The 26,310-nt window shown below is 40.6% G+C and overlaps 1 protein-coding gene across 1 annotated transcript in view; it reads right to left on the minus strand.

Moving 5' to 3' along the window:
• Window positions 1-8,810: 8,810 nt before the first annotated feature.
• Window positions 8,811-26,310, minus strand: part of kcnd1 (potassium voltage-gated channel, Shal-related subfamily, member 1) — an 87,230-nt gene continuing 69,730 nt past the window's right edge. Inside the window, exons 4-6 of the mRNA XM_066643693.1 lie at window positions 13,422-13,517; window positions 12,848-13,086; window positions 8,811-10,756 (exon numbers count right to left, since the gene is read on the minus strand). Of these exons, the coding sequence (XP_066499790.1) occupies window positions 10,549-10,756; window positions 12,848-13,086; window positions 13,422-13,517 (543 nt within the window). The 3' untranslated portion in view covers window positions 8,811-10,548. The remainder of the gene's footprint in view (window positions 10,757-12,847; window positions 13,087-13,421; window positions 13,518-26,310) is intronic.

Below are 26,310 nucleotides of genomic sequence, written 5' to 3' on the forward strand. Positions count from 1 at the left end.
GATGTACCCTGTCAAGCCAAATTGTCAATTTACTCTACAACCTATTACAGTAAATGCTTATGAAATTTAGCATGATCACTTTGGAGAGAGATGAGGAGAGGACTGTTTCAGACCATCACATTAAAGTCGGGTCATTTCTAGCAGCAAGGAATAATGAACCATCATTTTTGGACTTTGGAAGTTGCAAAATGTCAGCTGTGCTTTCGCAGCATTTGACAGTAGTTCAATGAAATATAGACCCTGCATTTGACTCATTTCTGACATTAAGCATTTTATTGCTTATGGAGCTACCTTAACTTCAGCAGATTTCACAGCAGAAATTGTATTTCTAAGAATCCTGCAACTAAAATGATGAATTTCATATATATGAGTATATAAAATAAATATAACTAAATTTGAGGAATGGAAGCAGCTCTGAAGCGTTTCTGTTCTCAGACAGAGTTAATGTTGATAGAGCACTGGAATCAAACAAATATAACAATAAAACATCAGCTGCAGAAAACTCAACCATCTCTGCCGTCATATCTCAATTATTTCTAGATTTATTTTCTATTGATGTTATTCTTAATTAAAGGCAAATACTTTTCATTCATTCATTCATTCATTCATTCATTCATTGTCTATAAGCACTTATCCAGTTCAGGGTCGCAGTGTGTGTGGGTTCAAGGCGGGAACACATTCTGGAGTGGCGGCATCGTTTTTGGGAAGTAAATTTAGAAACTAATTTCCTTACAGAACGGTAATTAGGATGCAATATAACACAATATAGATGTACCCAAATAAAATTATAGAAATATTAAAAGAAGCTGGGAGAAAATGCTTAAAATTCTGACCTTTTAAGTTAGGGTTAGGGTTAGGTCTCAGTGTTAGGAAACGGAGTTACAGTTAACTTTGCAGACTTTGAGTAGTAAAGGGTTAAAAGAATTAAACATGATGTCATAATTTAAATACAAATATTTTTAAATATTACATTTGATGTCTAGTTTTTAGAATCTACACTGTATACCTCATTAATAAATATACAGTAAACAAAGTAAACGTTTATTGGTTTGTTTGTGTTTGTTTGTTTATCTTAAAGAATTTACATTAAAATCTAATCAAATCTAGTAAATGATTGCTCTAAAAATTTGTTTATAACATGAAATGTTTTTTTTATTCTCAATATAAACCATGCATTGTCTGAATAATAATAATAATAATAATAATAATAATAATAATAAAAACATATGAATCACAGATAGCACTATCAAGAGTTTGATGAACAGAATTAAAATACTTTAGAGACAAACAAATCATTTATTTAGTCATATTACAAATCATATTATAATTTATTATTATTATCACATATATACAGATCATATTATTTAAATATACAGTGCTACAATTTCACTTGGTTCAAATGATTTTAAACATTCTAAAAAGATTCAAATATTCTCTTTGTCTCAAACCGAATCAGCGAATTCATTAGATTTTCGCTGAAGCTATGGATTTAAGGTGAAGATTTAGAACAAAATCATTCAGTAAATACATACATAAGTAATTAAGTAAAGAAATTAAAAAATAAATGGAAAGTGTTCTTTGCTTGATGCATTAATGAAATAGTTATGTGGGCGGATAACATTATAAAGTTATGAATATTAAGATTCCTTCAGCAATATTAGGTTCTTCATAAAGTTCATCTTTACAAAAATCATTAAATGAAACTGAAAAGTGTGAAATATGTGCAACTTTTAATGTTTCAGAAGTATAACGTTTAAAGTCATTCTTTATTGCGTTTTTTCATATTTTTAGTTCATCAGTATATTCCAGCTGCTCCTTATTATTTACTCAAAATTTCAAATGAACCTGTAGAAAAGTGCACCGAATAAATAATCACTGCAGTGGGATGAACTAAATGTGAATGATTTTTCCTTCTACAGTGAAGTTATCCCTTTGGAGAGACCAGGTTTGTCTTAACAGTGGTGATACATGTCATTTTGCAGTTTTCTACATTACATAAAAACGATGGACAACACTTTTATAATGACTGATTGTTATTTGATCTCACAGAAAAATACAAATGCATTCATGTACACAGTATACCTCAGCATGTGCTGAAACACTTTTTTTGTAGCTTTCTGAGCAAAACGATAAGTAATATCCTGTTATAAGACTGCAGTTTACACTCCTCTTGCTGTATATGCATTTATACATTTATATCATTTTTGGGTTCATTTTTGGGGACATTATATGTCTTTTTCTACGTGAACTCAGTCTTTTTTAAGGAAAATGCAAAGCCAATCATCTACATTCATTACAATATTTTGCTAATTCTGCCCAAATATTCAAATATGGCTGTAATGGTATTTTTTTCTCTCAAATGAATACAACTCTCATTATCATTATTTACTGAATTATTTCTCATTAATTAAGGTCTATTAAAGCAGAAATGATTATGAAATAAACCTACAGCAGGTCATTATATATAATTCTATACTCTCTCGATATATAATCATTATATTTTATGTAACAACTGTAAAATGAAGAATTATAAATTGTAACTTGCCTTGTAGAACTGTTAGTTGCAGGTATATGAGCAGGACCCACATGTTTACTGGAGAGGAGAATGAAGGAGGACGCAAAGAGAGTTAAATCCTTTACTCACCTGTTTATAAACTCAGGGCCAGGTCACTCCCATTACCCCACACTGAGCATGAAACAAACCTCCCATGTACAAACAGATACATTTACTGGAGAAAAATTAAGATCTGGCTAATGCTATTTGTACATGAAGGATGAAAATGTCTGTTCATCAAGAAGTGTTCACAGAATATAACAATGTTAAGGCGCCTTAAACAATAAAAACTGGGACACAGTTTTGGTCTGAACGTGACGACTTGTACAAGATATTAATATATGAGTCAGACGCCCAAACCCTTAAACTATTTATATATTACACTTTTGTGCAGCTTCTTTTAGCCCAATCTTTTCACTAAAACATAAGACAAAACACCATATACACTTCCATTAATCCTAATCAGGGATTTTCAATAGTACAGTAAAGTACAGTAAAGTATTGCTCAGAATGTCAGTTTGATGTCCATTCTTAAAATAATAAATTTAACAGGTAATTACTCGAAAATGTGTTCATTTGTAAAGTTAATATTGTGTGGTATCTTCCTTTTATATTTTCTATGCAAATTTTATTTGCTGATTTTAGCATTTTGGGGGAAGAAAATACAAAAAAAAGAATAAATTAAATATATTAAATAAATGCAATCATATAATCAATAAATATTTTTCATTTCTACAATAGGTTTGTACACACAAAAACATAGAAAATGTGCATTTAAACATTTTTGTTTTAATTGTTTTTTTGTTTTTTTCCAAAGCATTTCCATTTATTTATATATTTTAATGTTGCACCTGGCTGCACTAGTTTAAACTTCTGGATAACTGCTTCTATGGTTCTGAGGTAAATGCTCTTTGACTTTTAACAATACCTGTTCTATTAGATCATTAAAAAATGACAATTAAATTTCATATCAAATGAATTAGCCTTAGTAATGAATTCGCGTAACCAAGGCCTAAGCCCTGATGTTCTGTTGCACCATGGTCCTGGAGGATTGTAAATTTATTTCATTGCACACTGTGTATTAGCTCAAATGAATATACAACATATTCAACTCAAATGTAGGTGTTATTCCTGCTATTCTCCCACTAATTAACCTCATTAAATGTAAACATTTGTAAACATTTCAAAACGTTAAACATTTTAAGTTATTTTAAGTCAGGTTATTTTACTTGTGGTGGGATTTTCCAACAAAGTTGTGGTGGTTTTTATGGTGGAATGGATGACTAAAATAAAAAACTAGCAAAACTAAAGACTTTTATCGGTGTTTCCCTATAAGGGTTTTAAGTGCAAGGCTTTAACTGTGAGGTAAGTTACTTACGAGAAGTTTGTCAGCTGAACATGGACACAGTTCTGCTAAAAATTATAGCCATTAACTCTGTGTTCACGTGGGTTTTATTTACTATTTATTTGTTCGTTTTGGTTTTTATTTTTCTTTAATGAGAATGTAACCTGGACAGGAAACTCATTCATATTTTTCTTTGTAGAGAGATGTGCAGAATTACACTTGAAGTTATTTTACTGTGTGGCCTATGTTTTTTTTTCTCTTCCTGTCTTTCTTTCTTTATTTATTTTTGGCAAAATTGTTACATATTTATTTTGTATTTTGACAAATATAAGACTCATCAGTTGTAGAATTGTAAATTGTTTAGTTGTTACATTCTTGTAACCTAATTATTGACATACTCTTGTGAATGGTTTATTTACAATTGTCCACAATATTTGACAACAAAAACAATACAATATGCTTCTAATGTAAAGAAAATGTATTTATTTATAATAATTAACATTATTAATTTAGTCTTTTCTTGATAACATCACAGTGCACCCAGAAATATCAGATATTTCCATATCACGTCCAGTTTCAAGAGTGTTTAAACTGCAGTAAATATATATGTAAATGTGGAGATGGTGAATGAGCAGCAGTCAGAGACATATGCTGCATCTTTTTTTTAATTTTCTTTAAGATTCCAGGATAACTTGGTACACCACCAATGCTGCCCCCATCAGATAAACATCATTCATATCTTTCATCTTTTAGAAGAAATCAAGCAAAATCCTTGCCTTTAAGAAAAGAACCAAAACATGTGTTTCTAGCTACATCCCACTCAACTTTATGGGTCTGAAAGAATGTGGTTATGAGGTCAATAAGCTGTTACTGAGAAAAGGAAAATAGGGACAAAATAGAATTTGCATTACAGCATCGAAACTGGATATATACGATGTTAAGGGAGGTTTTATGGACTGATGAGTCTAAATCGTCTGATCGAATTACTTTGGTCATGAAAAGCAGAAACTGAGACTGACATTTTAATTAATATTTCCTTAGATTCCTTTGAAAAGCTGAAAGCATGACTTCTAAAAAGTGAAAGCTGTAAAGTAGTCTGTAGACCCAAACTGACTGTTATTATTGTGATTAGTACCCTTGAATTAAACTGCTAAAGCAAAATGATGTGATGAAACAGCAAAATAAGTAATATTTACTCAATTACTTGTGATTGTTATGTATAGTATCTGACAGTGGCAGAGTACTGTTGATACAGGACAAATACAGGGTGGGCCATTTATATGGATACACCTTAATAAAATGGGAATGGTTGGTGATATTAACTTCCTGTTTGTGGCACATTAGTATATGGGAGGGGGGGGGGGGACTTTTCAAGATGGGTGGTGACCATCAAGAAAAGCTTCAAACCCTGATAGCAACACCGCAGGAGAAATGCTAGCACAGGCTTCCAGTATCAGGTGCTGCACATCTTGATGAAGTGGTCAGAAACTTGTAAATAACTCATGAAAGAATACAGTTACGTTAAAACAAAGAACACCATTGTTTTTCTTGTGAAATTCCCAATAAGTTTGATGTGTCACATGACCCCCTTCCCATTGAAAAAATAAAAGTTGGATCCAAAATGGCCGACTTCAAAATGGCCGCCATGGTCACCACCCATCTTGAAAAGTTTCCCCCCTCCCATGTACTAATGTGACACAAACAGGAAGTTAATATCACCAACCATTTCCATTTTATTAAGGTGTATCCCTATAAATGGCCCACCCTGTATATTCAAATATATGTATAAAATACACAGGTGCAGCCTCAGAAGTGTATGTGAATATATTGTATGGAGATACTGCAGCAGACATATGTAAATGTTTATGCAGGCAGCAGCAGAAAGCAGATTGAAAACGTTTCTCCTCAAGGTTATGAGTCTGAAAAGGGCTTTTACCTCATAAGTGTTGCTTCCTCTACTTTTAAAGGCAATAAAGTGGTAGAAATAGCAACTGGGAGCTTTTTAAAACCACTTAACGATAGCCATGATTCGCAGCGTTGATATACACTTGCAGCCGAGAGGAAGAGTTACTAAATATTTCTGTAAAACAAGTCTAGTGAGATAAAAAAAAAAAAGAGCCTGTCCATATTAAACATGTGAGCACACTGTGGTTTTGTGGTTTCTCTGAATGCAGAGAGAGAGGGAGGGTAAGAGCGAGAGAGAATATCATAAACGCTGAAGTATTAAAACCAGTATTAGATCTGGCAGTTTCTCACAGATCTATTTCAGGGAGGTCACCTTACAGGGGGAAATGTGTTTTACTGAAGCAGCATTTCAGTAAACAGAGTGGGAATGGTTTAAACTTCACGTCAAATATTTGTGAACAGCTGAAATGAAAGCTATGTTTTTTTCTGAATAGAGAGAACACTTCTCCTGCAATCTAACACACAATTCAAACTTCAGTCATTATAGAACTCTGCAGAACAGTGCACTGCTGTTGTGAATTAATTATGTTATTTGCTATTTTATTTATCATATGTCTGTCGATTGATTCCAATACATTTGTGAGAGTTACAGACATCAGGTGCTTCGTATATAGTACAGTATATATGTTAATATGTTGTGTAGGGTGACAAGATCTGAGATGGTGAAAAAGAGGACACATCTCGGGGGTATGCTTTGCTGAACCTATGTGTGCTTTTAGGTCTTTTAAACCTTTACTTGTGACACAAAACATAGGTATTTCTTTTTTAATTCATCCGAGAACTTACATTTACGTTTCGGCATAGCTGCTCAAGATGAGGGTAGGTACATGAGCTTTGCCTGACGTAAACAAGGACTACTGACGTGCAGACTGACCAATTAAATGTTTACAGAGAAGGTTATCGACCAATAACGGTAGCTCTACAGTCAGACCGTCCAATCAGAAGATTTTAGGCTACTTCACCACGCCCCCTTCTCACTCAATCCAACCAATCGGAGTAGGGGAGGGCGGGACTAGTTTGTGAATGAAACGCTTCTCGAAGTTCTATGTAAGCTCTAGAAAAACAAAATCCCAGACGTTTGTGAAATTCCGCCTGGACATTTATGAAGTCTATAAAAGAGGACGTCTGGTCACCCTAATGTTGTGTAAATGCACATGTTGATATTGAACCTCTTTCCAAGCTGTGCTCAGATTGTATCGTGTAGACCTTCACCGTTTCATTTCACACAACTGAACTGCGTTGTTCTGACAAATCAAACTACCTTTGTTGTGAGAATACAGAAGCCTCTTTGGTGGCCGTCTTTCGACTCTACACTTCCAGTAGATTTAAAGGTCTACATACTGTAACCTGCACTGAAAAGTTAGCACTAACATTTTTGTCCTCTGTCTATTGTAAATATAGGGCAATGCACTGAGCCGTAGACGTGTCAATCACGGTCCTTACTTTTGGAGTGGTAACAATGACAACAGGGTGTAGATTGTGTTCCTTTAAATGAGAATGAGCCACAGCTCAGTTCAGCGTGAAGCCCCAAGCACTTTTGCATGGATGAGTTTGTTGTGTTTCCGTTTCTCGGTTTAACCTTGTCTTTGCGCTCTCACATAAACGTCGGTCCAGTGCTGTGATTGGACAGACTGCTAACAGTTTATCACAAACAGACTGATTACATTGTTGTATTTCAGTCTGTGTGTTGGTAGGCTCCATATCCCCAGATACACATGCATTTAACAGATGTTATTTTTATTTTATGTCGCCTGTAGAATGAGCCGGTCCCCACTTTGACAAAGTAACAGTCTGCAGTCCTCTAGAGAGACTTTACACTATGAGTAGGATCTATGCTGTAACACGTTGAGGGTTGTGAAATAAGTACCGATGTTGGATGATTAGTTCTGGATCACAAAATCCACTCCAGCTCATCCCAAAGATACTTAATGGTGCACCATCACCACTCCACAGCTCCAATGCTGTCCAAGGCATGTTCAGGCTTGGCTTGTTAGTTTTAGACAATGTGCCTTGTGCTTACGTTTTTTTCTGGATGTCATGTAGATGTGTCGCAGCAGGTAGGTGTCACAGTCACACAGCTCCGGGGGCCTGGAGGTTGTGGGCTTGATTCCCGCTCCGGGTGACTGTGAGGAGTGTGGTGTGTTCTCCCTGTGTCTGCGTGGGTTTCCTCCGGGTGACTTCTGTGAGGAGTGTGGTGTGTTCTCCCTGTGTCTGCGTGGGTTTCCTCCGGGTGACTGTCTGTGAGGAGTGTGGTGTGTTCTCCCTGTGTCTGCGTGGGTTTCCTCCGTGTGACTGTCTGTGAGGAGTGTGGTGTGTTCTCCCTGTGTCTGCGTGGGTTACCTCCGTGTGACTGTCTGTGAAGTGTGTGGTGTGTTCTCCCTGTGTCTGCGTGGGTTTCCTCAGGGTGACTGTCTGTGAAGAGTGTGGTGTGTTCTCCCTGTGTCTGCGTGGGTTTCCTCCGGGTGACTGTCTGTGAAGAGTGTGGTGTGTTCTCCCTGTGTCTGCGTGGGTTTCCTCCGGGTGACTGTCTGTGAGGAGTGTGTGTGTGTTGCCCTGTGTAGTTCTGGCGCCCCCTCCAGGGTGTATTCCCGCCTTGCGCCCCATGATTCCAGGTAGGCTCTGGACCCACCGCGACCCTGAACTGGATAAGCGCTTACAGATAATGAATGAATGAATGAATGAATGAATGTAGGTGTGTTTTCATTTAAAAAATGTGTCATTTTACCCAGCATTCTCTGAAATTAGGCAATTAATATATAAGCATTTCATATAACAGTTTCTGATGGAGACGTCTGGTTCCCGTCATCAACACCGTGAACAATTCCGTTTTTTTGATGGTGTATTTGACATGACATAACTCCAAAAGGCTCCATCTAACAAACCCGTGCACAGCCAGCATTGTGGAAAAACTGGACACACTGATTTTTGTTCACTTTATTTGTGGAATAGACTATACACCTCTGTGCTTTTTCATATCTAACTCATTCATCCTCCTACTGTGCTGTCCATAAAGTTTCTGTATGCTGAAACCGACCAGGTGTCCGAGCCCATCCCAAAACACAACAGGATGGAAAAACAAACAAACAAACAAACAAACAAACAGAAAAAGAATTGGGAACAATGCCCGTAAACAGAGTTACATAAAAATCCATATCTCAATCACAGTCAAGTGCAAAGTTTACGTCATTTTCATGTAAAATTAAGTTAGCTTTTGAGTACAACATGGACATGTTTATTGCCGGTTTCTGCGATGTGTGAATAATCAGAAACATTGTACAAATCAGCAGAGAGACGAATGAAAACAGAGAAAATAAACGTCTGGCAGCACTGATGATAAAACCAAAGCAAGGCCAAAGTGACAGGCTTCGAATAAATTAATCTCACAGTTATGAGCTTGGGTGAACTGAATGACAGTGGTCAGTCACGTTATCCACCTCCGATCACAAGTAAGGATCTGTAAAATCTCTCGTCCGCGAGTTACGTCCCCAAAGGAGCGAACACTTTTTAAAAAACTAACCGAAGTAAAATAAAAACATACCTACAACGGTATCCATGCATATTTGTGATCAATGTACACAAGTCCTATTCACCAACCTCATACACTCTTGCTCTGGCTCTCACACTCTCTCACACTCACGCTCTCTCTCTCTCACACACACACACACACACATTGCATACACCGGGGCTGAAAAGTTTCCCAAAGAACATGCCTGAATGTTTTTTATTATTTTTATTTTTTAATGTTACTGTGCACTTACTGGTGCAGCGAGTTTGATCAGTAGTATTCTATAAATGATTTTCTCTTCTTCACCAATGTCAGGAAAGGAAACAGAAAGAGATCCAAAGAAAACCAGAGGGAAAAGTATTACCATGCAAAAATAAGTGGGAAAGCATCTTTAGCTGCTCCATTCTCTGCAATCTACTGTACAATGACATGCATGTCTGAGAAAGGGAGGGGAGGAGGGGGTCCAACAAGTCGCTGTCTCCATCTCTCTCTCGCTCTCCTGGCTTTTGTTTTCTGGCAGGATTGGAAGATGCATGTGAAGTATGATACAAATTATGATACATATATACTGCCGCCCTCATTTTCTGTCCATTGTTTACGCGAGCACTTATATTGCGGAATACAGCATTCATACGCCCTTCTCTCTCTTCCTCTGTGTATATAGGAATATAACTTTGTACTCTTTATAATCTCTCCCTGCAGTTGTACGTACACTAAACATATAGGCAATGATTCCTATTTGCATATCTGGTAAAGAAAAAGGCCTTCAGTGCCACCAGGACTGTGTATGGATAGATCGGTTTACAATACAGTGTAACTGACCATGCCATCTTACTTATGATTTTGTTTCTTTTTAAATCCCGAAACCAAAATCCTTGTCCAGAATCGACAGTGGTGGTCTGCGAAAGAATCTCCGTCCAGTGAACTCCCAATAGTCTTTCATACACCACACAGAAAGAGTTCCTACACTCTTGGCCGCCATTTTGTGTTCATCGTCTTCGTCACTTGGGAGCTCTGCGTCTGGATGAAGGATATTGTTTGTTTATTTGAGTTTGAGGGGGGGGGGGTGTATCTTGACGTCTGTCAGGAGAAGCCCCGCCCTCTCTCCCTTGTTGTGCGGCGAGGGTTAAGCCCGTGTGCTTTGGGGGTTCAAGGGGCAGGTGGTTGGAAGGGGTGGTGTTATAAGGAGGAGACCTTGAAGGTCTCATGGGTGAAGGAGGCGGTGCTGCGGGAGTTGCGGAGGATCCCCGGGACGGCGGGAGAAGGAGGAAGGCTCTCGTCCGGTGTGTTCGCAGGGGGAGTGGGTATGCTGATAATGGCCGCAGTGTAATCACGCTGGTCACAGTTTAACTTCAGGTCCTCCGTCCTAGCGTTCAGACTGGAGCGGCTATGGGAGAGAGGACACAGTTGGGGTTACATTCTTTAAGCACGTTAATAGTTATACGTAGGTTTTATTCGTTGTTTCCTTAGTAAACAGATCAACAGTTGGGTATATCCTTTATTTAGCTTCCTACTGTATGCCAGCATTTGGACACATGTTGACAGTGTTGAGGGGTTATTTTAAAAATGAATGCAATGACAAAATACATGCTCAAATAACTTATTTGTAACATATTCCATTAGATATTGTAGTGTGAGTAATACTTGGGGATACTTCAACATTTTTTACAATATAGCACTTGTGTTATTTTACTGTAGCAACAATGCAGTTTTCTTTTTCTCCCTTAAATAAATACCATGACCCAATATTTCCTCCATTATTTCCACTGCTATTGGGTGTGGAAAATGTTAAAAAATATAAAATTATCTGCTTTTGTTTAGACTTTATTGTTACTATTGCGGTGGCACGGTGGCGCAGCAGGCAGTCACACAGCTCCAGGGGCCTGGAGGTTGTGGGTTCGATTCCCACTCTGGGTGACTGTCTGTGAGGAGCTGGTGTGTTCTCCCTGTGTCTGCGTGGGTTTCCTCTGGGTGACTGTCTGTGAGGAGTGTGGTGTGTTCTCCCTGTGTCCGCGTGGGTTTCCTCCGGGTGACTGTCTGTGAGGAGTGTGGTGTGTTCTCCCTGTGTCTGCGTGGGTTTCCTCCAGGTGACTGTCTGTGTGGTGTGTTCTCCCTGTGTCTGCGTGGGTTTCCTCCGGGTGCTCCAGTTTCCTCCCACAGTCCAAAAAACACACGTTGGTTGGATTGGCCACTCAAAAAAAAAAAAAAAAAAAAAAAGTGTCCGTAGGTGTGAGTGTGAGTGAATGTGTGTGTATTGCCCTGTGAAGGGTGTATTCTTGCCTTGAACTGAATACCCTGAACTGGATAAGCGCTTACAGATAATGGATGGATGTTATTATTGCAGTGTTAGCAGTTAAATAACAGTTCAGCTACTTAAGTGCATTCTGTGCTGCAATCCACTGAAAATAAAAGCAGCACCAGAAAAATAACACCAGCATTTTCCTTTACTCTTTTCTGCACATTATGAGAGGTTTGTTCATTTCACAATTTGCGTGGGAATGTGTTTAAATGTGATTTAAGTGGAAGTTTGGAGTGGTAAATGTCATACTTTTCAGTATTTAAAATGGCAAAACCACACAAATATAATTGCAGCACAGTTTAAGGTGCATCCGAGGGCCTACAAATAAACAGCTACACTTTTTAAGGTGGAATGGAGCGGTGTCTAGAATGTATTTTTTTCTGTACTAGACCTCGTGTTTTTTGTTAAAATTACACGAAACCACTAAACTATCACATTTGCAGACCCAGTGTCTAACAGCCACACCAAAAGGTATATTTACGAGTGCTTATTTTTCACATCTTCAGTTTCGAGATTCAGTTCATCGCATAAATTTGTGAAATGAACCACAAAGAAATGAAGGCTATCAAACACACTGCAGACAAATTTAGCCAGGACAAAAATATAACTTATTCAAAGAGTCTATGGACAGTAACAAATAGAGATTGTACCGTACAATGTTACTCTCTCATTTTTCTTGCTTTTATGTGGAAAACTGTTCGAATTTTCTAGAAAATGAACACACTTCTCTCCTGTCTGTGTCAGTTTCCGTTTCCTGTAGTGAGCAGGCGACTAACGGAACTGCAAGCGTTGAATGTTTTTAAGGGCTTCTAATACAGAGAAAATAAACATGTTAAACAGGTAAATCACACGAAAACTCACAGTTGTGACACGCCTCTATATTTATTCCGTTATTCCCCAACACAGTGGGTTAAATATCTTTGAGGAGTTTGAATTTGCGAAAGTGACCAGTAGAGGGCGGCATTGTATTGCGCTCTGACACTTCCGGTTACAGCTGCAGTTTACAGACCTCTTACTACATTAAGATACAGTGAAGCAGTTTATAATTTTCAGGCCCCACCACATCCTGATTTCTCTGTCTATCACGACACTAAATAACATGCATCACACCGTATAGTGAACTGTGTATAATGACATAAACGGTGATTGATGAGTGTTTAATTCATTGTTATACTGTACCTCTGAGGGCCAGCTGTGCTTTTCTGGATCTGCAGTGTGTCCAGCTCCTGGACGCTGCCGCGGCTGACCGACACTGTGGAGTTGGCCAGACGGATGGCTCTCCTCTTGGCCCGGCGTGGACAGCAGGATGAGGACACTGCCTGCTGGCTGGATATAGAAGTGCTACGGCTGGTGCGGTAACCCACTGACTCGGTCATACACATCTCACTGTAGGTAAGCTCATCCGTGAACTCATGGTTCTGCGAAGAAATGGATATCAGGGACATAAGAGTAAGAGATCTAAGGCTCTTTCACTCCAGGGCAGACCTTAATTGGTGATTTCTAGGTTAAATCCCCACTGAAAAGGGGAGCTGGAACCTCACTGGAAGCAACACGTGGACTACATGAATTCACACAAGCTTCAGTTCCACCTTTTGTACAGATAATCGGCTAATGAGGTGATTCTGAAGCCACTACTGATCTTTTGTGTACATTCTGGCAAACTATGTCACATCAGGTCTGGCCTTTTGTAAACGTAGTGGTTCCACATTAGTCGCCTAAGGCTGCCTCGTGGTCTGTTAAACGTAAACCTCACCGTGGTCTTCTCCAGGCAGTGTAACAGATGGTGGTGTTGGTGCTCGAAGGACGATCTGTTCTTCAGACACAGAGCAGCACTGTCACTGTCGTGATCCTGGAGAGAAAAATAACACACACACACACATATATATATATAAACCCAGACTCATGAGTGTTAATGAGGCTAGTACACAACTAAAACACAGTCATTTACAGCAGCTCAGATTAGCTGAACTAGCCTAGGGTTGGTTTGCTGTTATTTTTAAAACATACGCAGATAAGATTCTGTATTCTGCTTTAAATAAAACTCCACTGCCTTCGCTTGATTCAGTTCGGTTCATTGATGGAACAGGAATCAAAATCTCTTCACAGCAACAAGTGTTTACGTGTTTTAGGTTCTGTGTGCTGTTTATACGCTAGAAGACGTGTCGTGAGTGAAATAACTGTTTCCACTTAGTCTCACATAGGTGATTTCAGACAGCCAGGGTTTCTTACATCATAAACCTAAGCAACCAATGCAGTCAACTTTAAGGTTGGGGCTCTTGAACTGGAGGGGTGTGTGGAGATAGAGGCCGGGATTAATTGCATATTTGTGGGTGTGCGCATATTTAATTAGATGTTGAATTACATCTAAACCACCTTTAAGGCTTTTTTTATCTCTTGAATATAACTTCTACATATGGTATTTGTTTCAAACAGATGAGGTTTTAGGGTTTAAATCAATGCCCAGGGGATATTTACTATGGTGGAAATGGGTGATTTTGAGGAACAGTGTTAACAAACAAATAGGGTCTGCTAATTACATAATTGTTCAAATAGAAAAGTGATGCCTTTAGTGCAGGGCGGCATGGTGGCGTAGTCACACAGCTCCTGGACACAGGGACCTGGAGGTTGTGGGTTTGATTCCTGCTCCGGGTGACTGTCTGTGAGGAGTGTGGTGTGTTCTCCCTGTGTCTGTGTGGGTTTCCTCCGGATGACTGTCTGTGAGGAGTGTGGTGTTCTCCCTGTGTCTGCGTGGGTTTCCTCCGGGTGACTGTCTGTGAGGAGTGTGGTGTTCTCCCTGTGTCTGCGTGGGTTTCCTCCGGGTGACTGTCTGTGAGGAGTGTGGTGTTCTCCCTGTGTCTGCGTGGGTTTCCTCCGGGTGACTGTCTGTGAGGAGTGTGGTGTTCTCCCTGTGTCTGCGTGGGTTTCCTCCGGGTGACTGTCTGTGAGGAGTGTGGTGTTCTCCCTGTGTCTGCGTGGGTTTCCTCCGGGTGCTCCGGTTTCCTCCCACAGTCCAAAAACACATGTTGGTAGGTGGATTGGCGACTCAAAAGTGTCCGTAGGTGTGAGTGTGTGAGTGAATGTGTGTGTGTCTGTGTTGCCCTGTGAAGGACTGGCGCCCCCTCCAGGGTGTATTCCTGCCTTGTGCCCAGTGATTCCAGGTAGGCTGTGGACCCACCGCGACCCTGAACTGGATAAGGGTTACAGATAATGAATGAATGAATGAATGCCTTTAGTGCCCCTTCCTTACACAGATCACCAGGTTAGGTTTCTACCTCTTTGTGTTCTAGACCCTGTCCTGTAGTGTAAACTGTAAATCTGAGAGAAAAAGCCACAACAGCTAAGAGAAGTGTGACTACTGCAAACGGTCACTGATTTTCAGAAGTAAATGAACCTAAAGGCAACCGTGACGTCGATGTGCTGTATTTCAGTAACGTGTAAATGGCGTACACATTTAGATAAAGCAAATTCCAACGCTTCCTTCAGCGTACATCAGAAGTCGGGCTCTGAAGCGCTTTAGGACGTCCAGCTCTGATCTATTAAAAGACGCCTTTATCTATTTGGGGACTTCAGAGGATTATTTCCACCGTTTGCAGAGATAAAATTAGCTGACCTTTTCTCCACAAGCACCAAAGGCAGTCAAAGAGAATACATGCATTTAAAAATACATCCAGGGTGTTGTACTATTTGTTAGACTTGCTTTTCCGGCTCAAGATACCCACCCCTAATGTGACTAAATAGTCAAAAAATCATACAAGGTATATATAATTGTATTTGACTTTTGTAATTTAATAATAGACACTGAAAGTAGTCAATGCAATATAGTTACCACTAAATGGAAATACACTACACTCACACACACACACATATATATATACACAGGGGATAGACAATGAAACTGAAACACCTGTCATTTTAGTGTGGGAGGTTTCATCTTCATTAACTTCACATTGCACCAGTAAGACCATGTGCATCCAATGGTTCAAACATTGTGTCCTGAAGGCGGTGCCGTGTATCAGGACGACAACGCACCAATACACACAGCAAGACTAGTGAGAGATTGGTTTGATGAACATGAAAGTGAAGTTGAACATCTCCCATGGCCTGCACAGTCACCAGATCTAAATATTATTGAGCCACTTTGGGGTGTTGTGGAGGAGCGAGTCAGGAAACGTTTTCCTCCACCAGCATCACGTAGAGACCTGGCCACTATCCTGCAAGAAGAATGGCTTCAAATCCCTCTGACCACTGTGCAGGACTTATCATGACGTATATGTCATTCCCAAGACGAACTGACGCTGTATTCGCCGCAAAAGGAGGCCCTACACCATACTAATAAATTATTGTGGTCTAAAACCAGGTGTTTCACTTTCATTGTCCAACCCCTGTATGTATATATATATATATGTATAGCAGTATGATTGGAGAGTTAGAGTGGTCTCTAACCTCATCAATCATTATACACATTAGCTTCCATCAAATTCTCACAGCAGTGTTCCGACATCTAAGGTCAAGCTTTCCCAGAAGGTTGCTAAGTGTAGCACTCTAGAGCAAATCCATGACTGAACAGCTTCACTTTGAGCACCATTTAAAAGAACTGTAATAATAACAACAGTTAACACATTGATTTCTCAGTTTGCTCAGGCTTTGGCAGAGTCTTGAGCATTGGAATTGAAGCTTGTAGCCTCCCTTTGCTACAGCATGTGCTGATGGAAAAACTGTTAGTAAGCATCACTGGTAGTGTTTGTACTGTCACTAAATGCTAAGTAAAGAAGAAGGAGGGTTTAGAAAGGTAAGGTTGCCAGTCCGAACCCCTCATCCATGAACCAAATGAGGGTGGGGGACTGAAGGAACAGTGCTGTCTCCTCCTACAACATAGGAGGCACCTGGCCCCTACTACACTTTGGGCTCTGGGATGTGTGTGTGTTCACTGTGATGAGTGTGTTAAATGCAGAGTCACAGTTTCAGTCTCAAGACAAATAATATTGATTTCTAAATGCAAATATTAAAATGTGACGAGGTCTAAACACAGGGACTTTGTTTCTGTCTGTGTCAGAAGAGCACAACAAGGATTCAACATCAGGCCTAAAATCTCCTGTATTTTTTTTTTATCCCCCAGATAGAATCTGCCCGAAAGCGCCATGTATTTTATTTTTTTCAGGTCAAGGTGCTTCATCATGGCCAAGAGCAGCCCTAATCAGAGGCCCATCTTATCTGGGATGTGGTGGATGGTCCTCTCAGAGTAGTTCCGGCAGCCCCTCCACTCCTCAGTGGGCCTCAGGAAGTGCCTCGTCAGTGGAAAAACACAGGCCACCGTTGGAGGAATCGCACTTTGGCCTGATAACATCATCAGAAAGTAAGCTTTCAAAACAATCAGGCTGTTTTCGCCCGTTTGAACACTGGTCTTCCAGGAATGACGCGGTCAGGAGCTTCCTTAAATTCCACATAGCGTGGGAGACGAGCAGGAACTTAGATTAATTTCACTTCCTAAAATCAGAGGCAGAGACACCTTAATCCTCTGCAAAGTCCAGGTAAACAAATGGAGAGGTGGTGCCGTGATGGAGGGACACTCAAGGAATACCAAGCATCTCAGGGCTGACGTTTCCGAAGCAGATGTGCTCTAAAAGTAATCTTGATCTGCTCTAAAAGTGTTTATTCTGCACAAAGATTCAGGGTAGGCTCCAGACCCCTGATGAGGATGAAGCTATTACACAAGATGAATAAATGAATAAAATGAATGCCTTCCCATTACACTGGACCAGATTTAATAAGTTCGAAAGCGTGATTTATATTTAGTCATTTATAAGATAGCATTACTGTACTTCATCAAAATGCAATAACTTTTACCTTCACCTGTAATTTCTGAGTATTGATTAGTTCTTCATGGACCATGCATCAGTAAAAATAGTAACTAATAATATGCTCTACCTCCCCCACAGCCACCCCAACCCCAACACACACACACACACACATATATAACAAAAACTCAAAGCTATAAAGGTTATAAAAGGCAGGAATGTGTACCCAGGAAAAGCCCACCTGTAGACAGAACCTGGCTTAGTGGCTGTAAAACACCTACCTCCTTTAAGTTATTTAGGTACTTATTTCTTGTTTTAGTTTTTGTGATAAATAATAATCACAATATTAAAGTAAATATCAGTATCGGAGGACAGTCTCACAACTTTGAGTTAGGGTCTGATTTAGGGTTGTGGTTAGGGGCCTTTTTTAAGCTCATATTTTTTTTAATTGGCATTAGAAATGTACAGGGTGGGCCATTTATATGGATACATCTTAATAAAATGGGAATTGGTTGGTGATATTAACTTCCTGTTTGTGGCACATAAGTGTATGGGAGGGGGAAAACTTTTCAAGATGGGTGGTGACCATGGCGGCCATTTTGAAGTCGGCCATTTTGGATCCAACTATTGTTTTTTCAGTGGGAAGTGGGTCATGTGACACATCAAACTTATTGGGAATTTCACAAGAAAAACAATGGTGTACTAGCATTTCTCCTGCGCTGTTGCTATCAGTGTGTGAAGAGTGGGAGAAGAGGGTTGCATTGACAAAACAACACAATGGGCAACACTTTGAACACATTTTATAAGTGGTCAGAAACTTGTACATAACTTATTAAAGAATAAAGTTACGTTAAAACCATTGTTTTTCTTGTGAAATTCCCAATAAGTTTGAGGTGTCACATGACCCTCTTCCCATTTGAAAAACAATAGTTGGATCCAAAATGGCTGACTTCAAAATGGCCGCCTTGGTCACCACTCATCTTGAAAAGTTTCCCCCCTCCCATATTCTAATGTGCCACAAACAGGAAGTTAATATCACCAACCATTCCCACCAACCATTTTATTAAGGTGTGTCCATATAAATGGCCCACCCTGTATATATACATTCTTAAAATAAGTATTATATGTATGCATTCAAATCGAGGCAATGCTGGTTAAAAAGCTTGCACTGATTGGTTAAACTGCTGGAGACAGATGTAGTCTAGGTCCAGGTTTGACCAGTGCTGGTTTATAGGATCCCCACAAGATCCCTAAGAACTAAGAACATTAAACTGAATCGTCTTGCAGCATTGTTTGCAAATTAAGAAAGCCCATTTCTGTTTGTCTTTTTGTACTTTCCTGAAATCATTAGTGCAACAGCACAGAGGGGAAAGTGCGGCCTTCAGCACAAAACAGGACTGGAAATTAGAAAAAGGAAAGTTATTTCTATTGGTCGTGACCATCATTTTTCCGCCTAATCGGGAACCTGTGGCGGCCTGTGCTGCCCCATAATTGTAATTACTTTGGTAATAAGTTCAGTTTCATTGCCAGCCACTACAGGGTATGTTTGAGACGCCTAAATGCCTCTGCAGCAGTGGGTACGTCCTCCCTGCAGCAGATCCTCCACCAGAATTAACCCATCAATCAGCTGCTCCATTGTTAAGAAGTGCTGATGGGGATGTCACATTAACGACACTATTTTCCCTGTAGAGACAAGAGATCTAGGCCGAGGACCAGAGAGCAAGCGATGATTAACATTTCCACAGGTCGGGGCCGCATTTAAAAATGTATGCGTCAAACTCAAACGGCTGGTCTCCGCTGTGCTGCTGAGATACAAGGGTTTAACTCCATAGCTGGAGGTTGTGCAGGGTTTCGATTCATTTAAGACAGCAGCAGTGTGATTAAAGGAAAAAACTTGGGTGAATAATCTGATTTACACCACCACCCCCCCACCCAAACCGGTCGGCAAATAATGATCTTTATTAGCCTTCCCAAGTAGCACTGTGGAAAACTACGTACCCAAAGCATCACATGTGTTTGTCGACACGTACGTTCCTAATACAGATACAACTCCAACCCCCATTTGCAGTAAAACACTTGCAGGAAGGTTACACCAAATATTATAGCATTTCTAGTAGGATTTGATTCCATTCAGCCACATTAGTCATTTTTTAAGCTCTTTTTTTTTTTAAATTGGCATTCGAAATGTACAGGGTGGGCCATTTATAGGGATACACCTTAATAAAATAGGAATGGTTGGTGATATTAACTTCCTGTTTGTGGCACATTAGAATATGGGAGGGGGGAAACTTTTCGAGATGGGTGGTGACCATGGCGGCCATTTTGAAGTCGGACATTTTGGATCCAACTTTAGTTTTTTCAATGGGAAGGGGGTCATGTGACACATCAAACTTATTGGAAATTTCACAAGGAAATCAATGGTGTACTAGCATTTCTCCTGCAGTGCACGTTAGTCTAGTTTTTTTGTCATTTTACCACCACAATGGGTTTAAAACAAAGTAACCAAGAAAGGATAGAAGGGTAATAATAAAATAATTTCATGTACACATTAATTGGCGAATCTGGAACCTACTAGTCTCAGACACAGACACTTCACCTACAAGTTGACAGAGAGTCTTATACTTCCAGTGTGTTAAGCTGGCCTCACTCCCTGTTGCATTCTGATTGGCTGCCTCTTCCTACACGTCGTTCCCAAAAAGCAGACTTGTGATTGGTCCTTTAGCATGTCACTCGCATTCCTTTTCCTGCTGTTGTAAGCTGTGCTTAAGAGCTGAAAGGTACCAGACTCTCCCTAAAGGGTCTGGCAGTTCAAGACTAGGTGCCTACCAACCCACAAAGACCACCACTCTGTTTCTTTTGAGCTATCAGAGCCTGAAAATCAGAAAACGTGAGATAACAGGAGTCATTTGGATTTTGCTCAACTCCACGGATCAAGCGCAGGGTTTCGAATGGCCCCGCCTCCTTGTCCTAGTCTCTCCAATCACAGTGCTAGAACTGCGCTGGTTAAATATGAAGAAGACCAGAAAAGAGAAGAAAGAGAACCAAGCAAAAATGGCTAAAAACCAGAGCCTCTGCTCCTCCCTCCTGGGAATTACAAGCGCAAACAAAACTGGAGAATGAACTGGAGTTCATCAGGTGTGGCCTTTTCCCTTGTTATTTTAAGGCACATTAATGAGGTATAAAAGGTCTGAAGCTGATTCCAAATATTGAATTGGCATTAAACTGCATGGAATCTCTCAAAACGTGAGTCATATATGTGTCGGTGCAAATGAAGGAGACCATCACTAGACTGAAAAAAACCTCATGTCCAATGACTTCTAGACTGCACTTGTTTATTATGGGATGGTGATGGTATTTAATGCAAATCACTTCCACTGGGGTTGCATTACTGAGAGGACTGAGGGCCAGGGTGAGATGGTAAAAAGAGTAATGTACTCAAAGAGGGTTTTATTCACACACAGTGACTTTTTCAGAGCGTATATCTTCTGAAACTGAGGCTGCAGAGCTGGCTATAAGTCTTCATAATAAATCCACAGCCCAGAACATGTTCGAACAGAGAGAATCCAGCACAAACACAATAGAATCATATAAAACAGGTCGGGAACTACAGAAAATTTTGTAAACGAAGCTGGGCAGTGGGGACTAAGGAGCTGAGAAAAATACAGAGCCTTGATAGACTTCAAGAGAGGGGAAAAAAATCCTTGCATGGGTTTATAAATAGCACTGCAGGCCTGTTTGTAATGGGTTTATAGATCCAAGCTGGAAAATACACAGTAACACACAGTGTCTCTCTCTCTCACACACACACACACTCACATGCATACACCTCCACTCTGGGATTGTAAATATTGGATTATAGTGGCTTTTTCACAGGCTTAGAAGAAACAGAACAAAGACTGCAGCCAGCTCCTCTGGTCACATTTATCAGGATAAGAATTCGCAATGTCTTTCTTCCTCCATCTATCTCCTTTCCTCACTCTCCTCCTTTCCATAACTCACTGTTTAATGTGTTTCTTTTTCTGCTGCCCCTTTTTTGATGTGTCCTTTGCAGAGAGCGAACTCCTCTCGTGATTCAAAAAAAGCATTTCACGTGAGTACAATACATGTCTTGTACATGATGCATGTGCATAGAAATAATCAATGAAATTCAAGTGAATTAGAGCAATCAGGTGAAAAGGGAGAGGGGGGTTTCTATTACAGTCTACAACAGACAGTGTGTCCTGTCTCTGAATATCAGTTCATTAAGTGTACCACCGGGCGGCATGGTGGCGCAGCAGGTAGTGGTGCAGTCACACACTTACAGGGACCTGGAGGTTCTGGGTTCAAGTCCTGCTCCAGGTGACTGTCTGTGAGGAGTGTGGTGTGTTCTCCCTGTGTCTGCGTGGGTTTCCTCCGGGTGACTGTCTGTGAGGAGTGTGGTGTGTTCTCTCTGTGTCCACGTGGGTTTCCTCCGGGTGACTGTCTGTGAGGAGTGTGGTGTGTTCTCCCTGTGTCCACGTGGGTTTCCTCCGGGTGACTGTCTGTGAGGAGTGTGGTGTGTTCTCCCTGTGTCCGCGTGGGTTTCCTCCGGATGACTGCCTGTGAGGAGTGTGGTGTGTTCTCTATGTGTCTGCGTGGGTTTCCTCCGGGTGACTGCCTGTGAGGAGTGTGGTGTGTTCTCTATGTGTCTGTGTGGGTTTCCTCCGGGTGATTGTCTGTGAGGAGTGTGGTGTGTTCTCCCTGTGTCAGCGTGGGTTTCCTCCGGGTGACTGTCTGCGAGGAGTGTGGTGTGTTCTCCCTGTGTCTGCGTGGGTTTCATCCGGGTGACTGTCTGTGAGGAGTGTGGTGTGTTCTCTCTGTGTCTGCGTGGGTTTCCTCCGGGTGACTGTCTGTGAGGAGTGTGGTGTGTTCTCTCTGTGTCTGCGTGGGTTTCCTCCGGATGACTGTCTGTGAGGAGTGTGGTGTGTTCTCTCTGTGTCTGCGTGGGTTTCCTCCGGGTGACTGTCTGTGAGGAGTGTGGTGTGTTCTCTCTGTGTCTGCGTGGGTTTCCTCCGGATGACTGTCTGTGAGGAGTGTGGTGTGTTCTCTCTGTGTCTGTGTGGGTTTCCTCCAGGTGACTGTCTGTGAGGGGTGTGGCACAACCTTGAACTGGATAAGGGTTCAATGTATGAATGAACGTTTTGTGAGAGACTCTAGTTCCTTGATTAATTTGTACACTGCAATGTGCCAAACAAGTCGACTTATCCATCATCACATTGCCACTCTCCTAGAGTTTGGGGAGTGGGGGCAGTATCCGCCACTGCTTATTGTCATTTTCTTATTGTTTTTATTCTCAAAACATGCATTATATACAACGGTAATGGTGATACAGATGGGAAGTTTAAATGCAAGTGCAGGAGCCAGTAATAAAGAAAACAGGTGAAACAACACGTGCTATGAACAGAAACGGAAGCGTACACAAAGAACACTGTCAATACAGCTGAAGAGAGACAACCCTAAACAAAACACTGGGAAAACATAGGGAGTATACACACGAGGAACAGCTGGTTGCCATATGTTACTATGGAAACAAACTGCAATCAGGCACCACTGATGATGAAGGGCGTCAATGACCAAAACACAGGTGTGATGGGTCTGAAGCCTTAGACAGGACACCATTCCAGTCTAGTACAGCACACACTCGTATATGAGTTTTACACACTCACTCAATGTCTCTCTCTCTCACTCTCTCTCTCACACATATATAATGCAACTATCTACTCTAGACTGAATTTGGAGGTGTTGACAATACATTTTTTTCTTATTTTGAAAAATTGAAATAAAGTCTTTAAGAGACAAAAGAATGGAGGCAAAGTGTAAATAAAAAAAAATTCTGTTGAACTTGCCTTCCGCCATTTAGCTGATGATAAAGATCTCTGACGCACAGTCACTTTTCCGAGTGGTACACTCCCTAAAACACTTTTCCTCATGTACTACTATCTGTGGAGTTTATGCATCAGCCTTTGAACAGCCTTGAATTTTCCATTAGGCTAATGGGAAAATCCATAGCCAGTATTATTCCTCCAGTATGTCTTCATTTTGGGCCCTTACCCATGGGGTGCACTTTGTGTTCAGAAAAATATTAACAAAGCAATTCCACCAATGGCAAAGAAACGAAAAAAACAAAAAAACAAATCAAATGCTTTGGAGCAAAAGGATACGCCACAGTATTAGGATGTTTACATGGGATAAAACCATCAACAGAAAGAGCACTCCTGAAGGATTTGCTTTTCCCTGTAATGCCAATTAAGTTAGAATAATGTTAAAGTAGAAGTAACTCCGGGAGAGAAAAGGGTGTGATTTACCACAAAACTAATATAATCACCTCTCTCAGGAACAGAAACATGAGCCTTAATATTGTTAAGTTCTACAATCATTTCCAACATCTTCAGTTAGTCTTCAAAATGAAATACTCATTAGCCTCAAATTCCTTTCAGAAACATCCAAGCACATTGTACATTTGGGTTTAGTGCCTTAAAAACAGTCAGAAACTTAAAAACAACCCCAATTCCAATTGGACGTTGTGTAAAATATATATAAAAACAATACGACGATTTGCAAATCCTTTTCAACCTACATTCAATTTAATACACTACAAAGACAAGATATTTAATATTTAAATGGATAAACTTTGTGGGTTTCTTTTGCAAATATTCACTCATTTTGAAATTGAGGCCTGCAACACGTTCCAAAAGAGTTGGGACAGGGGCAACAAAAGACTGGGAAAGTTGAGGAATGCTCAAAAAACACCTGTTTGAACATTCCACAGGTGAACAGGTGAACTGGAAACAGGTGAGTGTCATGACTGGGTGTAAAGGGAGTGTTTCATAAGAAAGGTTTCTCAATGTACAATTACAAGGAATTTAGGGATTTCATCATCTACAGCCCATAATATCATCAAAAGATTCAGAGAATGTGGAGAAATCTCTACAAGTAAACATTGAATGCCCGTGACCTTCGATCCCTCAGGCAGCACAGCATTAAAAACCGACATCATTCTGTAACGGATATTACCACACGGGCTCAGGAACACTTCAGAAAACCATTGTCAGTGAACACAGTTCCTCACTCCATCTACAAGTGCAAGTTAAAACTCTACCATGCAAAGCGAAAGCCAAATATCAACAACACCCAGAAACACAGCCGGCTTCTCTGGGCCCAAGCTCATCTGAGATGGACGCAAAGTGGAAAAGTGTCCTGTGGTCTGACAATTCCATATTTCACATTGTTTTTGGAAATCATGGATGTTGTGACCTCCAGGGCAAAGAGGAAAATGACTGTCTCTGATGGTATGGGGGTGTGTTAGTGCCCATGGCGTGGGTAACTTGCACATCTGTGAAGGCATCATTAATGCTGAAAGGTACATACAGGTTTTGGAACAACTTATGCTGCCATCTAAGCAACGTCTTTTTCAGGGACGTCTCTGATTATTTAAGCAAGACAATGCCAAGCCACATTCTGCACATGTTACAACAGTGTGGCTTCGTAGTAAAAGAGTGCGGTCCAGACCTGTCTCAGATTGAAAAATTGTGGTGCATTACGAAGCGCAAAATACGACAACGGAGACCCCGGACCTTTGAGCAAATGAAGTTTTACATCAAGAAAGAATGGGAAAGAATTCCACCTATAAAGCTTCAACAATTAGTGTCCTCGGGTCCCAAACAGTTACTGAGTGTTGTTAAAGGGATAGGTGATGTAACACAGTTGTAAACATGCCTCTGTCCCAACCCTTACACACACACACACACACACACACACACACACGTGCATTAGAGCTCATGAATTTCTAAAAAGATGGAGCAATTGTTAGCCCAGGAAGCCCTGTCCTAGAGGAAAAGTAAACCATACACTAATGACTTCAGCTACACTTTCCCAGCATAACTCAGGCTCTAGTGGACTACTGATGACCAGTTAAGTGAGAGGACCTCATTGTGATGAATTTTTAATCCATGTCCAACATTAAGCCCAGCTCCTCTGAGCTCCTTATGACAGAAGACGTGTCTGTGGTGCCTCTGATTATTTTTCCCATTCATACAAGAGTTCTCAGAGCTGTCGATCAGTCCAGAACCTCCCAGGAGGGCGCGTGCTGGCTTTAAAATGGATGAAAGCAGTGACAGATAGGGGGGAAACATGCACTAAACATAGTTTCTCGGTTGGAAACACACGGCTCAGAGGCAAAGCCATTCGTTTGTTGGTAAGGTGCTGTCGATGTGGTCATTAGTGCGCGTGCAGAAGCTACAGATGGAAGCTCACGTAATGATGGAGTCTCATCAAAGCTGCCTCCCTGCATCCCCACAAATGATAACGCACCAGAGGCTTTGTCTCCACTACACACTGCGATACACTCTCGAAAATGATGTTTCCAGCCCCCCTGGGGCTTCATGCTAACGTTTGAGGAGGCAACACATTTAAACTCATTAGCTCTGGAAAGCCTCTAAATGTCAGACCTCCATTACAACCACAGCACTATACGATGAAAAAGCAGCATCAGAAACGCCAATCCGTCACTGCCTTTGCTTTCTAGACGTCTCCTATTAAAGTCATGCTCCATTGTTTATTTAGGTTTGACGGTGTATTACAGTATTTATACTTTTCTGCGAATCCCTCAGCCATGGGGAATACAGCATGAGATGTAAACAACATCCTTCAATTTATCCAGACATGAACAAGCACACGGGTGGGCACTATAGCCCCCAGGTAGAGAAGAAGATATCTCCTACTGATATTAATTGTCTCTGATATAAATCTTTGAATCCAAGTGTGACATTAATCTCAGTTTCTACATGGTGTATGTCAACATTTGCAAGTTGTATCTCAAAAGAATTACTC

The sequence above is a fragment of the Hoplias malabaricus genome, chromosome 14, assembly GCF_029633855.1.
Source record: "Hoplias malabaricus isolate fHopMal1 chromosome 14, fHopMal1.hap1, whole genome shotgun sequence".
NCBI classification, from domain to species: Eukaryota; Metazoa; Chordata; class Actinopteri; order Characiformes; family Erythrinidae; genus Hoplias; species Hoplias malabaricus.